We start from the raw sequence: 17,562 nt of genomic DNA on the forward strand, positions 1-17,562 counted from the left end.
CTATTAACAGTTTAATTGATACGCTTTTATGAAGAAGTGGGTTTTTAACGATTTTTAATTTTTTTGGAGTGGAGGCTGGGTGAGCATCTAACGGAGGAGGGAATATAACTAAAGAACAGTTCAACTTGATCTTCAAGAGCTGCAATACTGTCTGAATGTTGGGCAAATCTAAGTTTTTATTCTTAATGCCGGGCTGAGAATGGAGTCCTACGCTTCTAGCCATGCCTTCTTGCCACTTAAAGTCTGGAGGGTAAATGGCGCACTCGTTGATTTTTCTACCTGCGAGAGCTGAATTTTCACTCACCAGTGGCAAGTGGGAACTGAACCCTGCTCACTGTGTCATTATGCTGAGCACATTGTAGTATCTTAAATATGTGTCCTTTCTCTCTCCCTGAAAGTTTCAAAGTATTTGTTTATCCACGGGCTGTATTTGCTTTTACATGGTTTGGTTGGAGGGAGGGAGAATCTTAAATCTCTTGATATAAATGTTTAGGGAAAAATGGTGTATGATGCCAAGGGAAGTATATACACAATATACAGATTTGCCTTTTAAAGAGCCTGAAAATCTCTGTAAACCTAGTTAGGAAAAGGGCATGTAGCTGTATGGCTGTATACAATTAAAGCTGCTGGTTAGGATTCTCAAGGGTTTCATCTAAAACCAGAATGCATTAGTGCTTATATATGTAAAGGTTACTGACTGCTCAACCGGGTCGTACATGACTGCCCAGGTGCTGTATGCTTGTACAGTGAATATTTTAACGAGCACGTAAAGCAATCCACTTCATCCCTAGCTACCAAACTAGCAATATGATTTTAATATGCCTATATGGAATAGTTCTAATTATTAAGAATTCAATAGGGGTGGGAATTAGCCATTGAGGAGAGTGGTCACAGATCTCCACTTTGGCTGCCTTAATTTTCCTCATATTCTGATCTTACACAGAGAAGATACCTCATTCTCGCATTTGATTCACACTGCACACATGTGGAAGAGGCGCAAAAAAGCTTAAAGCTCTCCCTGTCACGGGATCCCAAAATATCGGAAATAATTTATCATACAGGCCTAAGCCTGAAATGGCACCACTATCTGATATCCTCACTTCTCCTCCTCAGAGGATGTCTTGGGCACCCCTGTTGAAATCCCCCCTCAACACCTTTCAGTGATGATGTGGGAGGACATTCACCTCCTCTAGGCCACAGTGAAAGCACCAAAGTGGAATATCTCCTTTGTGGCACAGCAAGAAGCGGGAACCACAGTAGAAGTGACTTTGTTACAGCCCGTTAATCGAACATTTATAACTTAAACTTGATACTCTGGACAACAACCGACGACCAAGCAATCTTAGAATTTAGGACATAGCAAAATCAGTTGCAATAGTTTGATTCCTTTCTAGCAACTATTATCCCACAGTGCCAAGGAAACGTTATACACCTAGAAAGCTGCTATTGGCTACCAAAATCTGTGTGCACCCGTTGATGTATCTAGACATCTTTTGATGCGTTTTCAACTGATTGGACACACTGGGGAAAAAAAAAGTTTCCCTAATATTTAAGGCACCACAATTGGTGTGCGGTTTATTTTTTAAAGACTTATGCAGGTTCACTCTCAGGGAGTGTTGATCCTTTCTGCAAAGACCCAAAGCCTTATGGGACAATTGCAGTACTTACTGGTGGTAATTATTGTTCTTCTCTTTGATAGTCATTAGTCGTCGTCTTAGCAGTGAACTGGTCAGCTACCAGCATGACATTTTGGGAATTTTTAATAAAGTTTATTTTTTTCATGCAGATGTCTTTAGCTTTTGAATTTTTAACATGAAATAATATATATATTTATTTTTTTTCTAGTGCCTTTGGTGCAGCACGGACAATGAATGTATGGTTTACCCACTCAAAAAGCTCCTGCCTCCTGCATCCATATGTAAACTGAGTAGTGCCCGCTGGGGAGTTTGCTGGGGTGAGTAACTGTTTATTTTTGCTTTTTGTGTTATTAAAGGGACTCTGTAGTCACCAAAACAACTTAAGCTTAATGAAGCAGTTTTGGTGTATAGAACCTGCCTCACTGCTCAATTCTCTGCCATTTAGGAGTTAAATCCCTTTGTTTGTGAACCCTAATCACACCTCCCTTCATGTGACTTGCACAGCCTTCCTAATCACTTCCTGTAAAGAGTCATCTATAGTTTATCCTTTCTTTATTGCAAGTTCTGTTTAATTTAGATTTTCTTATCCCCTGCTATGTTAATCGCTTGCTAGACCCTGTGAGCCTCCTGAATGGATTAAAGTTAAATTTTAGAGAGCGATAAAATTGTTTAAGGTAAATTACATCTGATTCAAAGTGAAACCAGTTTTTTTTTTTTTAGTTTTTTTTCATGCAGGCTGTGTCCATCATAGCCAGGGGAGGTGTGGCAAGGGCTGCATAAACAAAAACAAAGTGATTTAACTCCTAAATGGCAGGGTATTGAGCAGTAAAACCGGAGAGGCATGATCTATACACTAAAACTGCTTCATTAAGATTTATATTCAGATTTATATTGAGGCAAAAAATATTAGGTGAGTTTAGATGTGCTTTAAAGGGACACTATAGTCACCAAAGCAACTTTAACATAAACTGCCCCTGCAGTCTCCCTGCTCAATTAACTGCCATTTAGGAGTTAAATCACTGTTTATGCAGCCCTTGCCACACCTCCCTGCATGTGACTTGCACTGCCTTCCTTACACTTCCTGTAAATAGTCATCTAATGTTTACACTTCCTTTATTGTAAATTATTTTTAATTTAGGATTCGTATCTCCTGCTGTTAATAGCTTGCTAGGCCCTACAGAACCCTCCTGTATATAATTAAAGTTCAATTTACAGAGCAGGAGATAATAGTTTAATTATTAGTCTTTAAAAGTGTTGTGTGTTTTTTTTTTTTTTTTCTCATGCTGGTTGTGTAAGTCACTTGCAAGAAGGTGTTGCTAGGGCTGCATAAATAGATACAATTTGACTCCTTAATAGCAGAGAATTGAGCAGTGAGACTGCGGGTGAATGATCTATACACCAAAACGGTTTCATTAAGCTAAAGTTGTTTTGGTGACTATAGTATCTCTTTAACCCTGAGAAACACCATAAAGTGTGTGTGTGTGTGTGTTGCTTGAAAAATCCATAAATAAAATATTTCCAGATCAGTCCAATCTTATACCATGAGTAAAAAAACGGGTCGCAGGAGTATTCTGAGAACAGACAGCAACTGAAATAGCATGCCCTTCGGTGGGTCCCTGCTCAGAACTCAAGCTGGTTTTTAGCTCATCTTGTGCCATTACAGAGAGAACATCTCTAAAGCATATCACACTGGTCCCACCCAATCAGGCAGTCCAGATCCCAAAGGCCAGCAAATGCCCTCTGCATGAGAGACACAGCAACCCCAGACGTTCTTTTCAGCCTTGTTGGGCATCATCAGTGAGGCATTGCTGACCCACCGAAGGGCAGGCTATTTCAGCTGCTGCCCGTTCTCTGTGTTCTCTTGCACTCTGTTTTTTGCTCTCCACGAGTTTTAAAGGGTAATCCAGACATGGACCCCTTGCTCACGGTGCCTAGAGAGAGATCAGCTATGCCTCACTGATACCTAACAAGACTGAAACGATCGTCTGGGGTTGCTTTGTCTCTCGTGCAGACAGAACTTGCTGGCATTTCAAATCTGGACTGCCCGTATGGATGGGACCAGTCTGATATGTTTCAGAGATGTTCTCTCTGTAATGGCACAAGATGAGCTAAAACCAGCTTGAGATCTGAGCGGGGACCCACCGAAGGGCAGGCTATTTCAGCTGCTGCCCGTTCTCAGTATTATCTTGCGTCCCGTTTTTTGCAATCTTATACCATCCCTGCAATATGAGCCATAAAGAGTTACTCAAACCAAAAGCGTTCTTCCTGCAGCCTCAACGTGTTCTCTCCAGTTCTCTTTTCATGACCTCCTGCTCACGGCAGGGGAAGAACGTCTCCAATAAGGAGCTGAGGTGGGGTGCTGCTGGTAACCTGTTACCAGTGTGCTATGAATGCTGACGCCAAATGTCTTATGCACAGAATTAAACTCTGGCAGCAAAGTTCATGATCTCTGTATATGCTGCACATACAGACTCCACAGATTTGAAGTGTAAATGATACTTTAAGTGGTCATGGTGCTTGAATTAACCATTAAAAGATCCTAATTTACTTCAGCTTGGATTGTAATTGCTTGGACCAACACTGATCAGTAAGCAATAAATAAGTTGTTATTTTAATAGTATTTATTCATTCCTTTAACCCCTTAAGGACCAAACTTCTGGAATAAAAGGGAATCATGACATGTCATGTGTCCTTAAGGGGTTAAGGGCAGGGATAGTGTTTGTTCTCTTTAAGCAGTCTGGACTCACACATTTGTCGCAGGACTAATTATCCTCCCAGTGTACGTGATGATAGCGTACTTTCTGGTATTTGTTTTTCCACTTAAGATGTGATGTAGTCTTGATGCCTCTGCACACACTATTGCACGCAATCATTTTACTGGGAAGAGATGACAAATTTCAGCGTTTGGTCATTTACTTGCACTTCTTTCATGTATTTCAAGAATCTCCAATTTAAAAAAAAAAACAAAAAAAAAACTCTAGGTACAGGTAACAGTTTTTTTATTAGAGTCATAAGCAAAAATATAGTTGCATAACAAACCTGAGCAGGGGATTTAAAGACACACATTAGTAATGCAATGCAGGTATTAGAATTGTAAGCAATATAACATACAAATCATATGCTGTCCCATGCTACCAGCCAGGCCTTAGAAGTTACTTCCCACTGCACACGCCAGGAGTTAAATTCTACTCACTGAGTGGAATTATTGAGTCCGACTTGATTGAGTGGCTTAACAGTTTATGCACTAAAAGGTCAGCCTAAGCACTATTTTGCATAGTAAGTGTAATTTTTTCTTCTCCCTGTATCCCTGCCACTGACTAGTAGCAGGGCTTCTTTAGGGAGGATTTGTTCGGGCTGAGCGCATGTTGTGTGCACCTCTAGTGAATGCAGACCACAGTAATTGCTCCCTCACAGTCCAGTGCTCACTAATGAATCATAGCTACCAGGATTCCAAGCCTACACTCTGACCTGCGGGATGCAGTGACTGTGAGGGAGTGACTGCTGTGGTCTGCACCCACCAGAGGTGGAGACAACATCTTAAACTGGAGAACAAGGGAGTTTTTAAACCCTGTTGGACCACCATGGATCACAGCCTCCCTCCCTGCAAAAAGAGAAGCAGGAGAGGGTGCAAAACAGATTACAAATTCATTGGGTGCATCACACAGGCACACAGCCAGCAAAAATCTCCCACCATGCATGTTGCACATAGCTGGGGCACACCATGCAAATTAGACCAAGTCGGGGCACACCATGCATGCACAACCCTTGCACATACATGCTCACTATGGGGAGTACCGAGGGAGAGATTGGGAGTAAGCTGAGACACCCTGGGTTATTTATTAAATTCTGAATTTTCACACATTAAATCTGAAGAGAAAAAAGTTTGTAACTGTAGGTGAAATAGAGAATATTTTTTTTTTTGTCTAGTTATATTTTTTTTTATTTGTCATGTGCTAACTGTTTTTTTTTTTTTATTTTTTTTTTTAATCCCTGTTTTCTTTTATCCCTGTTAACATTGCTGAAAACTGTCGCAACAAAGGGGTAATATTAAGGGGCTGTATGCTTACAAATGGACAGCAATAGTTTTAAACTGGTCAGTCGGATTTGTTTTTCACTTTATTCATTTCCTTCTGCATTGCACACATAGCTGAACCCAGTTTAAGTATAGAAAGTTAGGTGTTTTTCCCTTGACTTTCAGGACACTTGTTATGGATCAGTCCTCATGGGTACCCCATACTCAATTAAAGTTGGTACTGTTTTACTATATGATGTGATTTAATCTCTCATTTCTTAAATTCTATTATATTTATATATATATATTATTTTTTTTTTTTTTTTTACTCCAGTTAATTTTGAAGCTTTGATCATCGCCATGTCTGTGGTTGGAGGAGTCGTCATTATTTCTATATGTATCTGCTGTTATTGTTGTTGTTGCAGAAAGAAGAAGAAGAGCAGAAGGTGAGCACACTGACACAGTATATTTAGTGAAAATTCTCTGCATGTTTTGTTCCATTTCAGGAAATTTTAAAGGGACACTATAGTCACTTTAGTTACAAGAAGCAGTTTTGTTGTATAGATCTGTTGTATAGATCATGCCTCTGCAGTCTCACTGCCTAATTCTCTGCATTTTTATGAGATGAAATCAATGTTTATGCAGCCCTCTGCACCAGGGCTGCCATCAAGGGGTGACAACCATGACGTTTGTCACGGGCCCAGCGGCCCTGGGGGGCCCGGCCCCCATGTGGAGCAGTGGAACTGCCACCGGTGCATCTGCACCGGGGCCCACCAAGCACCAACCAAGCAGTTAGGGCCACCCAATGGGTCCTATTATCTTCAGTATGTGTATGCGCGTGTGTGTCTGTCAGTATGTATGTATATATGCGTGTGTATGTTAGTGTGTATCTGTATCTCCTTATGTATGCCTGTATGTGTGTATGTCTGTTTCAGTATTTGTATCTGTTAGTGTGTGTGTGTGTGTGTGTGTGTGTGTGTGTGTGTATATTCCTGTGGGCGGGATTTGAAGGCGGGCACCCGGAAGCCCAGACCTTGAGCTGTTTTAAAATTTCTGATGGCGGCCCTGCTCTGCACACCTCCCTGCATGTGATTTACATAGCCATCTTTAACACTTCCTGTAAAGCGTCATCCAATGTAATTTAATCTTAATCTTAACTTAACCTTTTATTGCAAATTCTGTTTAATTTAGAATTTATCTCCTGCTCTGTTAATAGCTTGCTAGACCCTGTAGAAGCCTACTGTTTGTGAATAAAGTTCAATTTACAGAGCAGGAGATAAAAACTTTTAATTTAAAATTAAACCCTTTTGTTTCCATGCAGGCTGTGTCAGTCAGAGCCAGGGGTGTTGTGACTTGGGGTGCATAAACAGAAACAAAAGTAATTTAACGCCAAAATGACATATAATTTAGCAGTGAGCCTTCAGGGGCACGATCTGCACACTAAAACTGCTTCATTAACCCCTTAAGGAAACTTGACATGTGTGACATGTCACGATTCCCTTTTAGCCCCAGAAGTTTGGTCCTTAAGGGGTTAAACTATAGTGTCATTGTAAGGAAAAGTAGTCTGCAACCCATCCCTATTCTGTCACTCTGCTACTATAGGCTATGGAAAATGGAAGTGAAATAGGAATCAACAAAAATAATCCAATTCAGTTAATCCCCACTCCGGTTTTGTCACATGTGCATTTTATTTAATATTTTATTTGTACATAAATGTGTCATATTTACTTTTGTAATATGAAAGGATAAAGATGTCCTATTACCAACTAATTTTCATATTGATTCTCATTTAATAAGTGGTTTCACCTGTATCACTTTAATCTCCTCTTCAAATCAAAACATCCTATTGATTGAGTGGATGAACCCGGTTTATATTAAGGTGGCAAAAGTGTGAGAAATCAATAAGCTATTCATGAAACCTTGCTTTGTGTATTTTCTTTTTGCGTAGGCAGAAAAATTGTTGGTGGTTTTTGTGCGAATTGCAAAATGCCATGTTTTTCAAAGGGTTTATGTTATGGGGAATTTTTAGTATTTTGCTGCCCTAATTAAGTCACATACAATACTGCATCTCAAAGTTCTTATCCCTTGGTAGTCTTCTTTTCCAAATATTGGCCAAACTGTTTGTATTATAGGAACACTCCAAACACACTAACACTGAAACAATGTTTACTTACATTTTAACTACTTACTGTAGTGTGTGACATGTCATGATTCCCTTTTATTCCAGAAAGTCTGGTCCTTAAGGGGTTAAAGAAACACTCCAGCAACCTAACACAATGAAAGTGATCTACATTTTTGTAATGCTCTTTCTATATGTTGTTTTTCTGTGTCCATGGAAAAGAGCCTGCAGTTTATTTGTGGTGGGATTTTAAATGGGATGTCGTGCTGAAATCTATGGCCATCTCAAATCCACAAAGTGAATATGTATATTCATTGTATGACTGATCATAGCATTTATATTTATTTTTACTGCAAATGAGAGGAGCAAATCTAGGTCCTCTATAACACGATTGGTGCACAAGTGAAGCAACACTACGGCTGGCACAGATACAGATTGTGTTTACACTGGCCTTCACTGTTGCATGTATTTGACAAGCAGAATATAGATAATGTCACATTAAGCTTCCTGATTTACAATTGGGAACTTGGTAAAGAACCACCTTAGTTTCACTTGGTCTTTATACTGAAATATGTATTGCTACCGTAAACCACTTTTGCTGAGCAGATCCCCCTGTTTGCTTTTAGTTTGAATCAAACCGGCCACGTAACAGTTCAGTCCCAAGTTCTACTTAGAATAGAATCTTCAAAAGTTTCATGGGTTTTAGCTGTCTCTTTAAATAGTACGGCATGTGCAGATTATTGTAACATTCCTTGCTAATCTCATAAAACCACAAAACCCACAAGGCTTCTTGGTGTTTTTTTGTTTTCCTCTTTTATATAAGTTTTTTCCTCATTAAATCATAGGTTTACATCACATGTTAAGTGCTACCCTGAAATTTCCTGATTCGCCTGTATCTCGGCTGTATATATGAATAATCTTGCCAATGGCCATAGTACTTCTTTTTCTTTTATTTATTTTCCCCTCCGCATTCAAAAATATGGGTTTTGTAACTGGCAATGGCCAGTTCAGTCTGTGAGGAGACTGACCTCTTAATTTTTTTTATTATCTATTTATATAAAATGCACCAATATAAAAAAAAAGTTTTTAATGAAACTTGCCACATTTCCACAGTGTAGCAATGGCAGATATCTCCTCCTAGACCAGGCTAAAGACCAGTTTATGGAGAATGGTCATTTAGGGCTTTATGAATTCTATAATTCAATACTGGCAGCAGTCCTATTGATCACATAGGATGACCAGATCGGATGAATAAACTGATAGGAGCCAGGGCATGGATGCATAGTTTGACCGTAACATCAGTTTTTTGTGAATGGGGCTGTGTAGGACAATCTCACTATCTGTTCACTGCACAAGTGTGCAACTGAGGCTTGGCCTCTTTGTGAGAATTGGAGAGTGGAGGTAGTGTCTTGCACGCTATGCAAACCTTATACACAGAATATGTAGTGATCTGGGCAGCAAATCGGGAAGTATAATATTATAAAAACTACCACAAGAGGACATAGTCCTAAATTAGAGGGGCAAAGGTTTAAAAATATCAGGATGTATTACTTTAGAGTGTAGTGGACGCAGGAAATGGCATTCCAGCTTAAGTGGTAGTGGGTAACACTGTGAGGGAGTTTAAGCATGCGTGGGATAGGCATAAGGCTATCCTAGCTATAAGATTAGACCAGGGACTAATGAAAGGGTTTTGAAAATTGGGCAGACCAGATGGGCCAAATGGTTCTTATGTACCGTCATAGTCTACGTTTCTATAAATTCCCTTTTTAACGTCCGAGAATGGACAATCCTATAGATGCAGCAATTTTATGGATTTTTCAAAATCACTGCAGCTACAAGCAAATGTGGGCAGGGAGGTGAAGACCCCCATTCACCACAACACTGTTTTGGGATAAGTGTTTCTATAAAATGTATATGTGGATGATGATATGTATATGCCCTATTTGCTTTGTGTACATTCTCAATTTTTTTTATTTTTTTTTTTAAATATTTATTTATTTTTTTCGTGGTGGATGGCTTGTTAGGGGAGAGAGAGAGATTATGTGATGTATAAAAAGGTTTGTTCATTGTTGCAGTATTCCCCCAGTGAATGCCACCTATTAAAACAGCCAACCCCCCCTTGTTTTAGAATTTGTGTAGTTCTTAAAAGTGGAAATACATGGATTAATATTTAGGAGCATAACTTATTTCTTGTTTTTTTGGCGTTTTATGTTCAGTTGTTACTCGCTGTTACAATTCGTGTACTTGCTGAAATGATTGAAATTCGACTGTTTTCATTTCAGCGCTGCTCTGGACAATGAAAAAGCTTTAAGACAACAGGAAGAGCGAAAAGTACGTCAGGAGGAAAGGTGAGTAAAATTTCAATCTCCCCTTATGACAGATGGAAAATGACCACTTCTTGCAACACCAGATATATATATATATATATATATATATTTTTTTTTTTTTTTTTTTAACACAGTAACTGCCTGGGTAATTCACTAAATTACTTGTCCAGCATAAACCATTTGCAAACTATCATTGACTTGCTTTTTTTCAAATCCTTGTACACCACCCTGCCCATACCGTGGTCAGTGGGTGACTTAATAAAACCTAGTGTTCCCACCCAGGGCCAGTGGGTGGTGGCTACTTATCAAACTGGGGATGGACGGTTTAGATCTATACATATTTTTTCCTTCACTCCAAAAATGACAAGAGAAAAGAATCCATAATTTTTGATGGCTGCTAATGAAAATTAAAGGGACACTATAGTCACCAGAACAACTACAGCTTATTGAATATGTTCTGATGAGTAGAATCATTACCTTCAGGCTTTTTGCTGTAAACACTGTCTTTTCAGAGAAAATGCAGTGCTTACATTACAGCCTAGTGATAACTTCACTGGCCACTGCTCAGATGGCTGTTAGAGATCCTTCCTGGGTCATGGCTGCCTAAAATGCATCCACACATTCAGTGTCTCCTCCCTCTGCATGCAGACACTGAACTTTCCTCATAGAGATTCATTGATTTAAAGGGACTCTATAGTCTACATATAAAAGCAAGAAAGACAGGTCCCCAAGCCTTCCTTCTTGCTTTTATATGAACTTACATTTAATTAAAAAAAAATTCGAGGTGTTTTTATATTAAAAACTTACCTCCGTTCCAGCGCCGAGCTCCCAGCCATGCCGCGCCCCCTTTTTCGTCAAAATGACGAAATCGCGGGGCCCAATGGAGAGGGCGATGTGGTGCGCATGCGCGGCTTCGCGCTGCACCAATCGCGTTCTTCATAGAGCGGCATTGACAGCCGCCCTATGAAGAACCTGAGCGCTTTACCGCGCATGTGCGCGGAATGCGCGTTCGCGAGCTGAGCTGTCTGACTGACAGCTCAGCTCGCTTTCTAAAACTATATCAATAAGGGGGGACCTACTGCCCCCCCCCCCCGGCCCCCACCCCTGAGCGGCGGGTGGGGGCCCTAAAATAAAAAATAAGGGGGGGACCTACTGTCCCTCCCCCCCCCCCCCCCCCCGGCCCCCACCCCTGTGCGGCGGGTGGGGGCCCTAAAATAAAAAATAAGGGGGGGACCTACTGTCCCCCCCCCTGAGCGGTGGGTGGGGGCCCTAAAATTCACAATAGGGAGGGGACCTACTGTCCCCCCCCGGCCCCCACCCCTGTGCGGCGGGTGGGGGCCCTAAAATTCACAATAAGGGGGGGGGCCTACTGTCCCCCCCCGGCCCCCACCCCTGTGCGGCGGGTGGGGGCCCTAAAATTCACAATAAGGGGGGGGCCTACTGTCCCCCCCCGGCCCCCACCCCTGTGCGGCGGGTGGGGGCCCTAAATACAAAGGGGGTGGGGACCCTAGTTAACCCTCTCCCCCCCTCCCCCCCCCAAAAAAAAACGTATCTCCCTACCTACCCCGCTCACCCTTAAATTAATGAGGGGGGACCCTTTAACTAAAAACCTGTAAAGAAAAAAAAAAATAAGATAAAAACGACTTACCATTCGATGTTTTCTTTCTTCTAAAATCTTCTTTCTTCAGCCCCAAAAAAGGCCAAATAAAAATCCATAATAACCGACGCAATAAAAAAAAAAAAAAAAAAACCCGAGCGCAAAAAAAATAATCCATCTTCACCCATGGAGGGCTCCGCGCAGACTGAGCTCCGCAGGGCGGGGAAGGCTTATAAAGCCTTGCCCCGCCCTGCAATTAGGCTAAGAACACTCTGATTGGTGGGTTTAAGCCAATCAGAGTGCTCTTTGTCATTTTACAAGCGTGGGAAAGTTCTTTGGAATTTTCCCACGCTTGTAAAATGACACAGAGCAATGTGATTGGATGGCTTGAAATCCATCCAATCACAGTGCTCTGTGTCATTTTACAAGCGTGGGAAAGTTCTTTGGAATTTTCCCACGCTTGTAAAATGACACAGAGCAATGTGATTGGATGGCTTGAAATCCATCCAATCACAGTGCTCTGTGTCATTTTACAAGCGTGGGAAAGTTCTTTGGAATTTTCCCACGCTTGTAAAATGACACAGAGCAATGTGATTGGATGGCTTGAAATCCATCCAATCACAGTGCTCTGTCATTTTACAAGCGTGGGAAAATTCCAAAGAACTTTCCCACGCTTGTAAAATGACAAAGAGCACTCTGATTGGCTTAAACCCACCAATCAGAGTGTTCTTAGCCTAATTGCAGGGCGGGGCAAGGCTTTATAAGCCTTCCCCGCCCTGCGGAGCTCAGTCTGCGCGGAGCCCTCCATGGGTGAAGATGGATTATTTTTTTTGCGCTCGGGTTTTTTTTTTTTTTTTATTGCGTCGGTTATTATGGATTTTTATTTGGCCTTTTTTGGGGCTGAAGAAAGAAGATTTTAGAAGAAAGAAAACATCGAATGGTAAGTTGATTTTATCTTATTTTTTTTTTCTTTACAGGTTTTTAGTTAAAGGGTCCCCCCTCATTAATTTAAGGGTGAGGGGGGTAGGTAGGGAGATACGTTTTTTTTTTGGGGGGGGGAGGGGGGGAGAGGGTTAACTAGGGTCCCCACCCCCTTTGTATTTAGGGCCCCCACCCACCGCTCAGGGGTGGGGGCCAGGGGGGGACAATAGGTCCCCCCCTATTGATAATTTTAGGGCCCCCACCCACTGCTCAGGGGTGGGGGCCGGGGGGGGGCAGTAGGCCCCCCCCTTATTGTGAATTTTAGGGCCCCCACCCGCCGCACAGGGGTGGGGGCCGGGGGGGGGACAGTAGGCCCCCCCCTATTGTGAATTTTAGGGCCCCCACCCACCGCTCAGGGGTGGGGGCCGGGGGGGGCAGTAGGCCCCCCCCCTTATTGTGAATTTTAGGGCCCCCACCCACCGCTCAGGGGTGGGGGCCGGGGGGGGGGGCAGTAGGTCCCCCCCCTTATTGTTAATTTTAGGGCCTCCACCCGCTGCACAGGGGTGGGGGCCGGGGGGGGACAGTAGGTCCCCCCCCTATTGTGAATTTTAGGGCCCCCACCCACCGCTCAGGGGTGGGGGCCGGGGGGGGGGGGCAGTAGGCCCCCCCTTATTGTGAATTTTAGGGCCCCCACCCGCCGCACAGGGGTGGGGGCCGGGGGGGGGGGCAATAGGTCCCCCCTTATTGATAATTTTAGGGCCCCCACCCGCCGCACAGGGGTGGGGGCCGGGGGGGCAGTATGTGCCACCCTTATTTTTAGGGCCCCCACCCACCGCTCAGGGGTGGGGGCCGGGGGGGGGGGGGGGGAGGAGAGTAGGTCCCCCCCCCTTCAACCACTATTGTGGCCAGACAGCATCCCTGTGGGTTCGGGCTTCAGCTGTCAGCTGAAGCCACGCCCACAGCAGTGCTGACAGGCTGTCAGCACACAAAGCGCGTTCACAGTGCTTTGTGTGCTGATAGCCCGTCTGATGCATTCACCCAGAATGCATCGGACGAGAGGCCTTTTTAGGGCCTCTGAACTCTGAAGTCCCTCTGGTGGCCGTCTGACTGCAACAAGAGGTGTTCCAAGCTTCCAATGTAAACACTGCATTTTCTCAGAAAATACAGTGCTTACAAGAAAAAGGCTCCGGGTAGCTGTAGCACTCACCTAAACAACCTCATTAAGCTGAAGTTGTTCAGGTGACTATAGTGTCCCTTTAATTAATCTCTGAGGAGATGCTGATTGGCCAGGCCTGTGTTTGAATCATGCTGGCTCTGCCCCTGATCTGCCTCCTTGTCAGTCTCAGCCAATCCTATGGGGAAGCATTGTGATTGGATCAGGCTACCATTTCTGACAATGTCAGAAGACAGCTTGTTTTTCTGAGGCACACAGCATGCAGATCTACAGCTTCAGGCTTGAATACAGTAAGATTTTGCTATATTTATGGAGGCATGGGGCCCAGGGGGGCTAGATGGTGGTTTTAACCCTATAGGGTCAGGAATACATGTTTGTGTTCCTGACCCTATAGTGATCCTTTAAGTACTGAATCACACAAAATCTAGAAATAATAATAATCACTGTATCCCTTCAATGGCTCCACACAGAATGAGAACAATCTAGGCCCAGATTTCAGCAATATGTCTGACATCCAGATCATATTCAGGCTCATTTGGAGCCTTCTCTGGCCTGGGAAGCAATAGATGATGGTTTTGCCACATTTGGCGTGGGGCCATTCAAAGTGTAATTATGGTCTATCTTTTAATCTGCTGGTCACCAAATTCGGCATTTGTTGCGATTTCCTGTAAAAGTATTATGTTACTACTCCATATGTTAAAAGCCATTTTGCACCCATGATTGCAGTCTAATCTAAAGACATGTAATGAACAGAACCCTAGCCTACAGGTTCATAAGGAGAGAGGCCTAATAGTGCCCCAGTAAAACTTGCATAAGTTTCATGTATCTATTTTATAAAACAAATGTAATGGGTTACTCAGTGTCATAACTTCTACAGCCTACTGTTTAAGATATAATGCTTGAAGTACCCTGACCCTATTCCCGAGTAATGGTGCAAACAACTTCTTCAATGGCTTTGTCTTCTTACCTGGGTCCTGCTGGCCTCTTCTAATGATTAGTGACGTGCATTCTACTTCTGCAGAAACCAGATGCCAAATCCCACTAGTCATCCAGTGGGGGAGCATGTCAGCTGAGCGCCATAAACCCGTGAATGATACAAAGAATAAGCACATTGTTTCACACTGGCAGTCCATGCTCTCAGAGGGGGTGTTACACATCTGACAGTAATATAGAAATTCTCTGTATGTGCAACATTTCGATTTGCAGTGCTGCACATACGGACTCCAAGCACCATGGCCTCTTCGAAATGCTGAAGTGACCATGGTGCTTTTAGCAACTCTTTAAGACTTTCTATATATATATATATTTATTTTTCTTTTCTTTCTAAAGCTTCTGGTTTCTGTTTTTTCTTAGGAGAGTTCAAATGAAGACACGACATGATGAAATAAGGAAGAAATATGGTAATGTGAATGTTCTGTAAAATAGTTTTAAGAATATGCCAATAAGATTGTCATATTTGCATTGCAACCTTTTTTACAGCCTTTTTTTCAATTGCCTGAGCTATTCCGAGTCAATGTATTTTTTTTTTTTTTTTTTTTTTTTTTTTTTTAAATATACTACATCCTGTTGCCAAGCTTGAAGTATATGAATAAAAAGTACATCCTCTGGTGCTGTGTGGGTGACCTAAAATGGTAGCCCCATCCAAGCCATTTGACATCTGGAATTTTGCTTCATTTGGATCTAATTTCCATTTTCACTATTTATTTTTGTAGGTCTGTTTAAAGAAGACAACCCTTATTCCAAGTTTGAAGCCTAATCTCCTGGAAATGACTACTGCTTCTTTACGAGGCTACAAATTCTCTCCTCCGCTGAAGCATCCCCAGATCTTTCAATTGATAAACATTCCTTGGTATATAGGTCAGAGGTTGTTCCTAGAAGCCCTTACAGTGCAAGTTTGTAGAGACTCCTCACCTGGGCACTAATGGCTTTTTAGCACACATTAATTTTCATAAACGATTGAAACACTTGTGCCAGTTGAAGAGAATTCTTTTAAGCCTGTGCTTTTTGGGCCTCTTTACCAACTGTGCTCCCAACCCATCCTTCTTCTTAGGGGGGTTACTGCTCTAAGAATTTATTCCCATAATTTGATTCTGAAAGAGAAGCTGCACTATCACCATGTTTTCTCCCGTGGTGTATAATGTACCTTAATGTAAAACATAGAAAACAATATAGCAAAATATGTACCAATGAATGCAAAAACAGAATACCCTAGAACTTGCATTGAGTTGATCTCCATACAAGACCTACAAAAAGATTGAAGCAAACAATACTATTGTAGAACGCTGACAAAAAGCAACTTCTAAACCCAAAGATGCTCTTCAAAGCCTTTACTAAATTTAAATGAGGAACATTTGTGGGTGTAGGGGCAGTTTAGCTCTGCACAATTCCTCCCATAATGCCTTAAAATAAATTATACAATAAAAGGTTCAACACAAGTGCCTATTCTGCTTCGGGGAAATCTGCCTTGCCTGATAGATGCACAGTTAATTAAAACCAATATATCTATGTCAGCAACAAAGTACCAAATTTAGCCATTTACATCCTCAAACATTCTGTCATATATTATTTAATTTGTCACCTATAGAATTTAGAAATTTAAAATTACAAATAGAATGTATTTTCTTGACCCTTCCTCTATGCTTTATAGATTTACTTGGAGCAAGGTGGGGAAGGTTTTTAATGGTATTGCATAAAATCTGTTTAAACTCTAAGTAAAGGTTTAGTGTATTTTTTTTTTTTATCTACTTTCATGTAATCTCTAAATGTATAAATATTTGGTACCAAAAATGTGAAACTAAAATTTCTTTAAAAAAATTACTTGGATTTCATGTAATCAAACCTGCATTTCATAGTGACTTTTACACCTGTATATTGGCAAACGTATACCTATTTTTTTTTATTTTTTTATTTTTTTTATTTTTTTCCTTTCCTTTTTGTACTCGTAGTCCCAAAATATATATGCACACCTGCATACCATGTCAGTTTGTAGAACCTTTCGTAGTGTAAATAAGTTTGTTTAATAAGTTGCACGTTTTTTTTTGTTTTTTTTTATATATAAATTAAACATGGTATTGCGCCTTAAACTTAACACACCACCCATTTCATACTCTTACTATTTTGCCAACAGGCCAATTTATCTGGCTATCGATACAACTAAAATATCACTAAATTCTATTCAGTGTTTTCCGCTCTGCAAAAACATAACCCTTCCACCAGCATTGAACTTAAAGGACCACTCTAGGCACCCAGACCACTTCAGCTTAATGAAGTGGTCTGGGTGCCAGGTCCAGCTAGGGTTAACCCATTTATTTATAAACATAGCAGTTTCAGAGAAACTGCTATGTTTATTAATGGGTTAAGCCTTCCCCCAAATCCTCTAGTGGCTGTCTCACTGACAGCCGCTAGAGGCGCTTGCGTGATTCTCACTGTGAAAATCACAGTGAGAGCACGCAAGCATCCATAGGAAAGCATTGTAAATGCGTGCGGATTCAGCCAACGGGGCGGATCGGAGGCAGAGATCTCCCCGCCCAGCGCTGGAAAAAGGTAAGTTTTACCCCTTTTCCCCTTTCCAGAGCCGGGCGGGAGGGGGACCCTGAGGGTGGGGGCACCCTCAGGGCACTCTAGTGCCAGAAAAACGAGTGTTTTCCTGGCACTAGAGTGGTCCTTTAATGTGGCCCAGCAGATACTTTATGAGCCTGTTTTTCTCACTTCAATGACCGTTAATTGCTGTGTACAAATACAGGGCCAAATTCGGACTGTGACAGGCCACAGAGGA

The 17,562-nt window shown here is 41.9% G+C and overlaps 1 protein-coding gene across 1 annotated transcript in view; it reads left to right on the forward strand.

Moving 5' to 3' along the window:
- PTTG1IP (PTTG1 interacting protein) overlaps nt 1-16,510 on the forward strand; it is a 29,797-nt gene extending 13,287 nt beyond the window's left edge. Inside the window, exons 3-7 of the mRNA XM_063428720.1 lie at nt 1,846-1,954; nt 5,984-6,095; nt 10,051-10,116; nt 15,141-15,187; nt 15,500-16,510. Coding sequence (XP_063284790.1) covers nt 1,846-1,954; nt 5,984-6,095; nt 10,051-10,116; nt 15,141-15,187; nt 15,500-15,543 — 378 coding nt within the window. The 3' untranslated portion in view covers nt 15,544-16,510. The remainder of the gene's footprint in view (nt 1-1,845; nt 1,955-5,983; nt 6,096-10,050; nt 10,117-15,140; nt 15,188-15,499) is intronic.
- Nucleotides 16,511-17,562: the final 1,052 nt, after the last annotated feature.

This window comes from Pelobates fuscus, chromosome 8 (assembly GCF_036172605.1).
Source record: "Pelobates fuscus isolate aPelFus1 chromosome 8, aPelFus1.pri, whole genome shotgun sequence".
Classification (NCBI taxonomy): domain Eukaryota; kingdom Metazoa; phylum Chordata; class Amphibia; order Anura; family Pelobatidae; genus Pelobates; species Pelobates fuscus.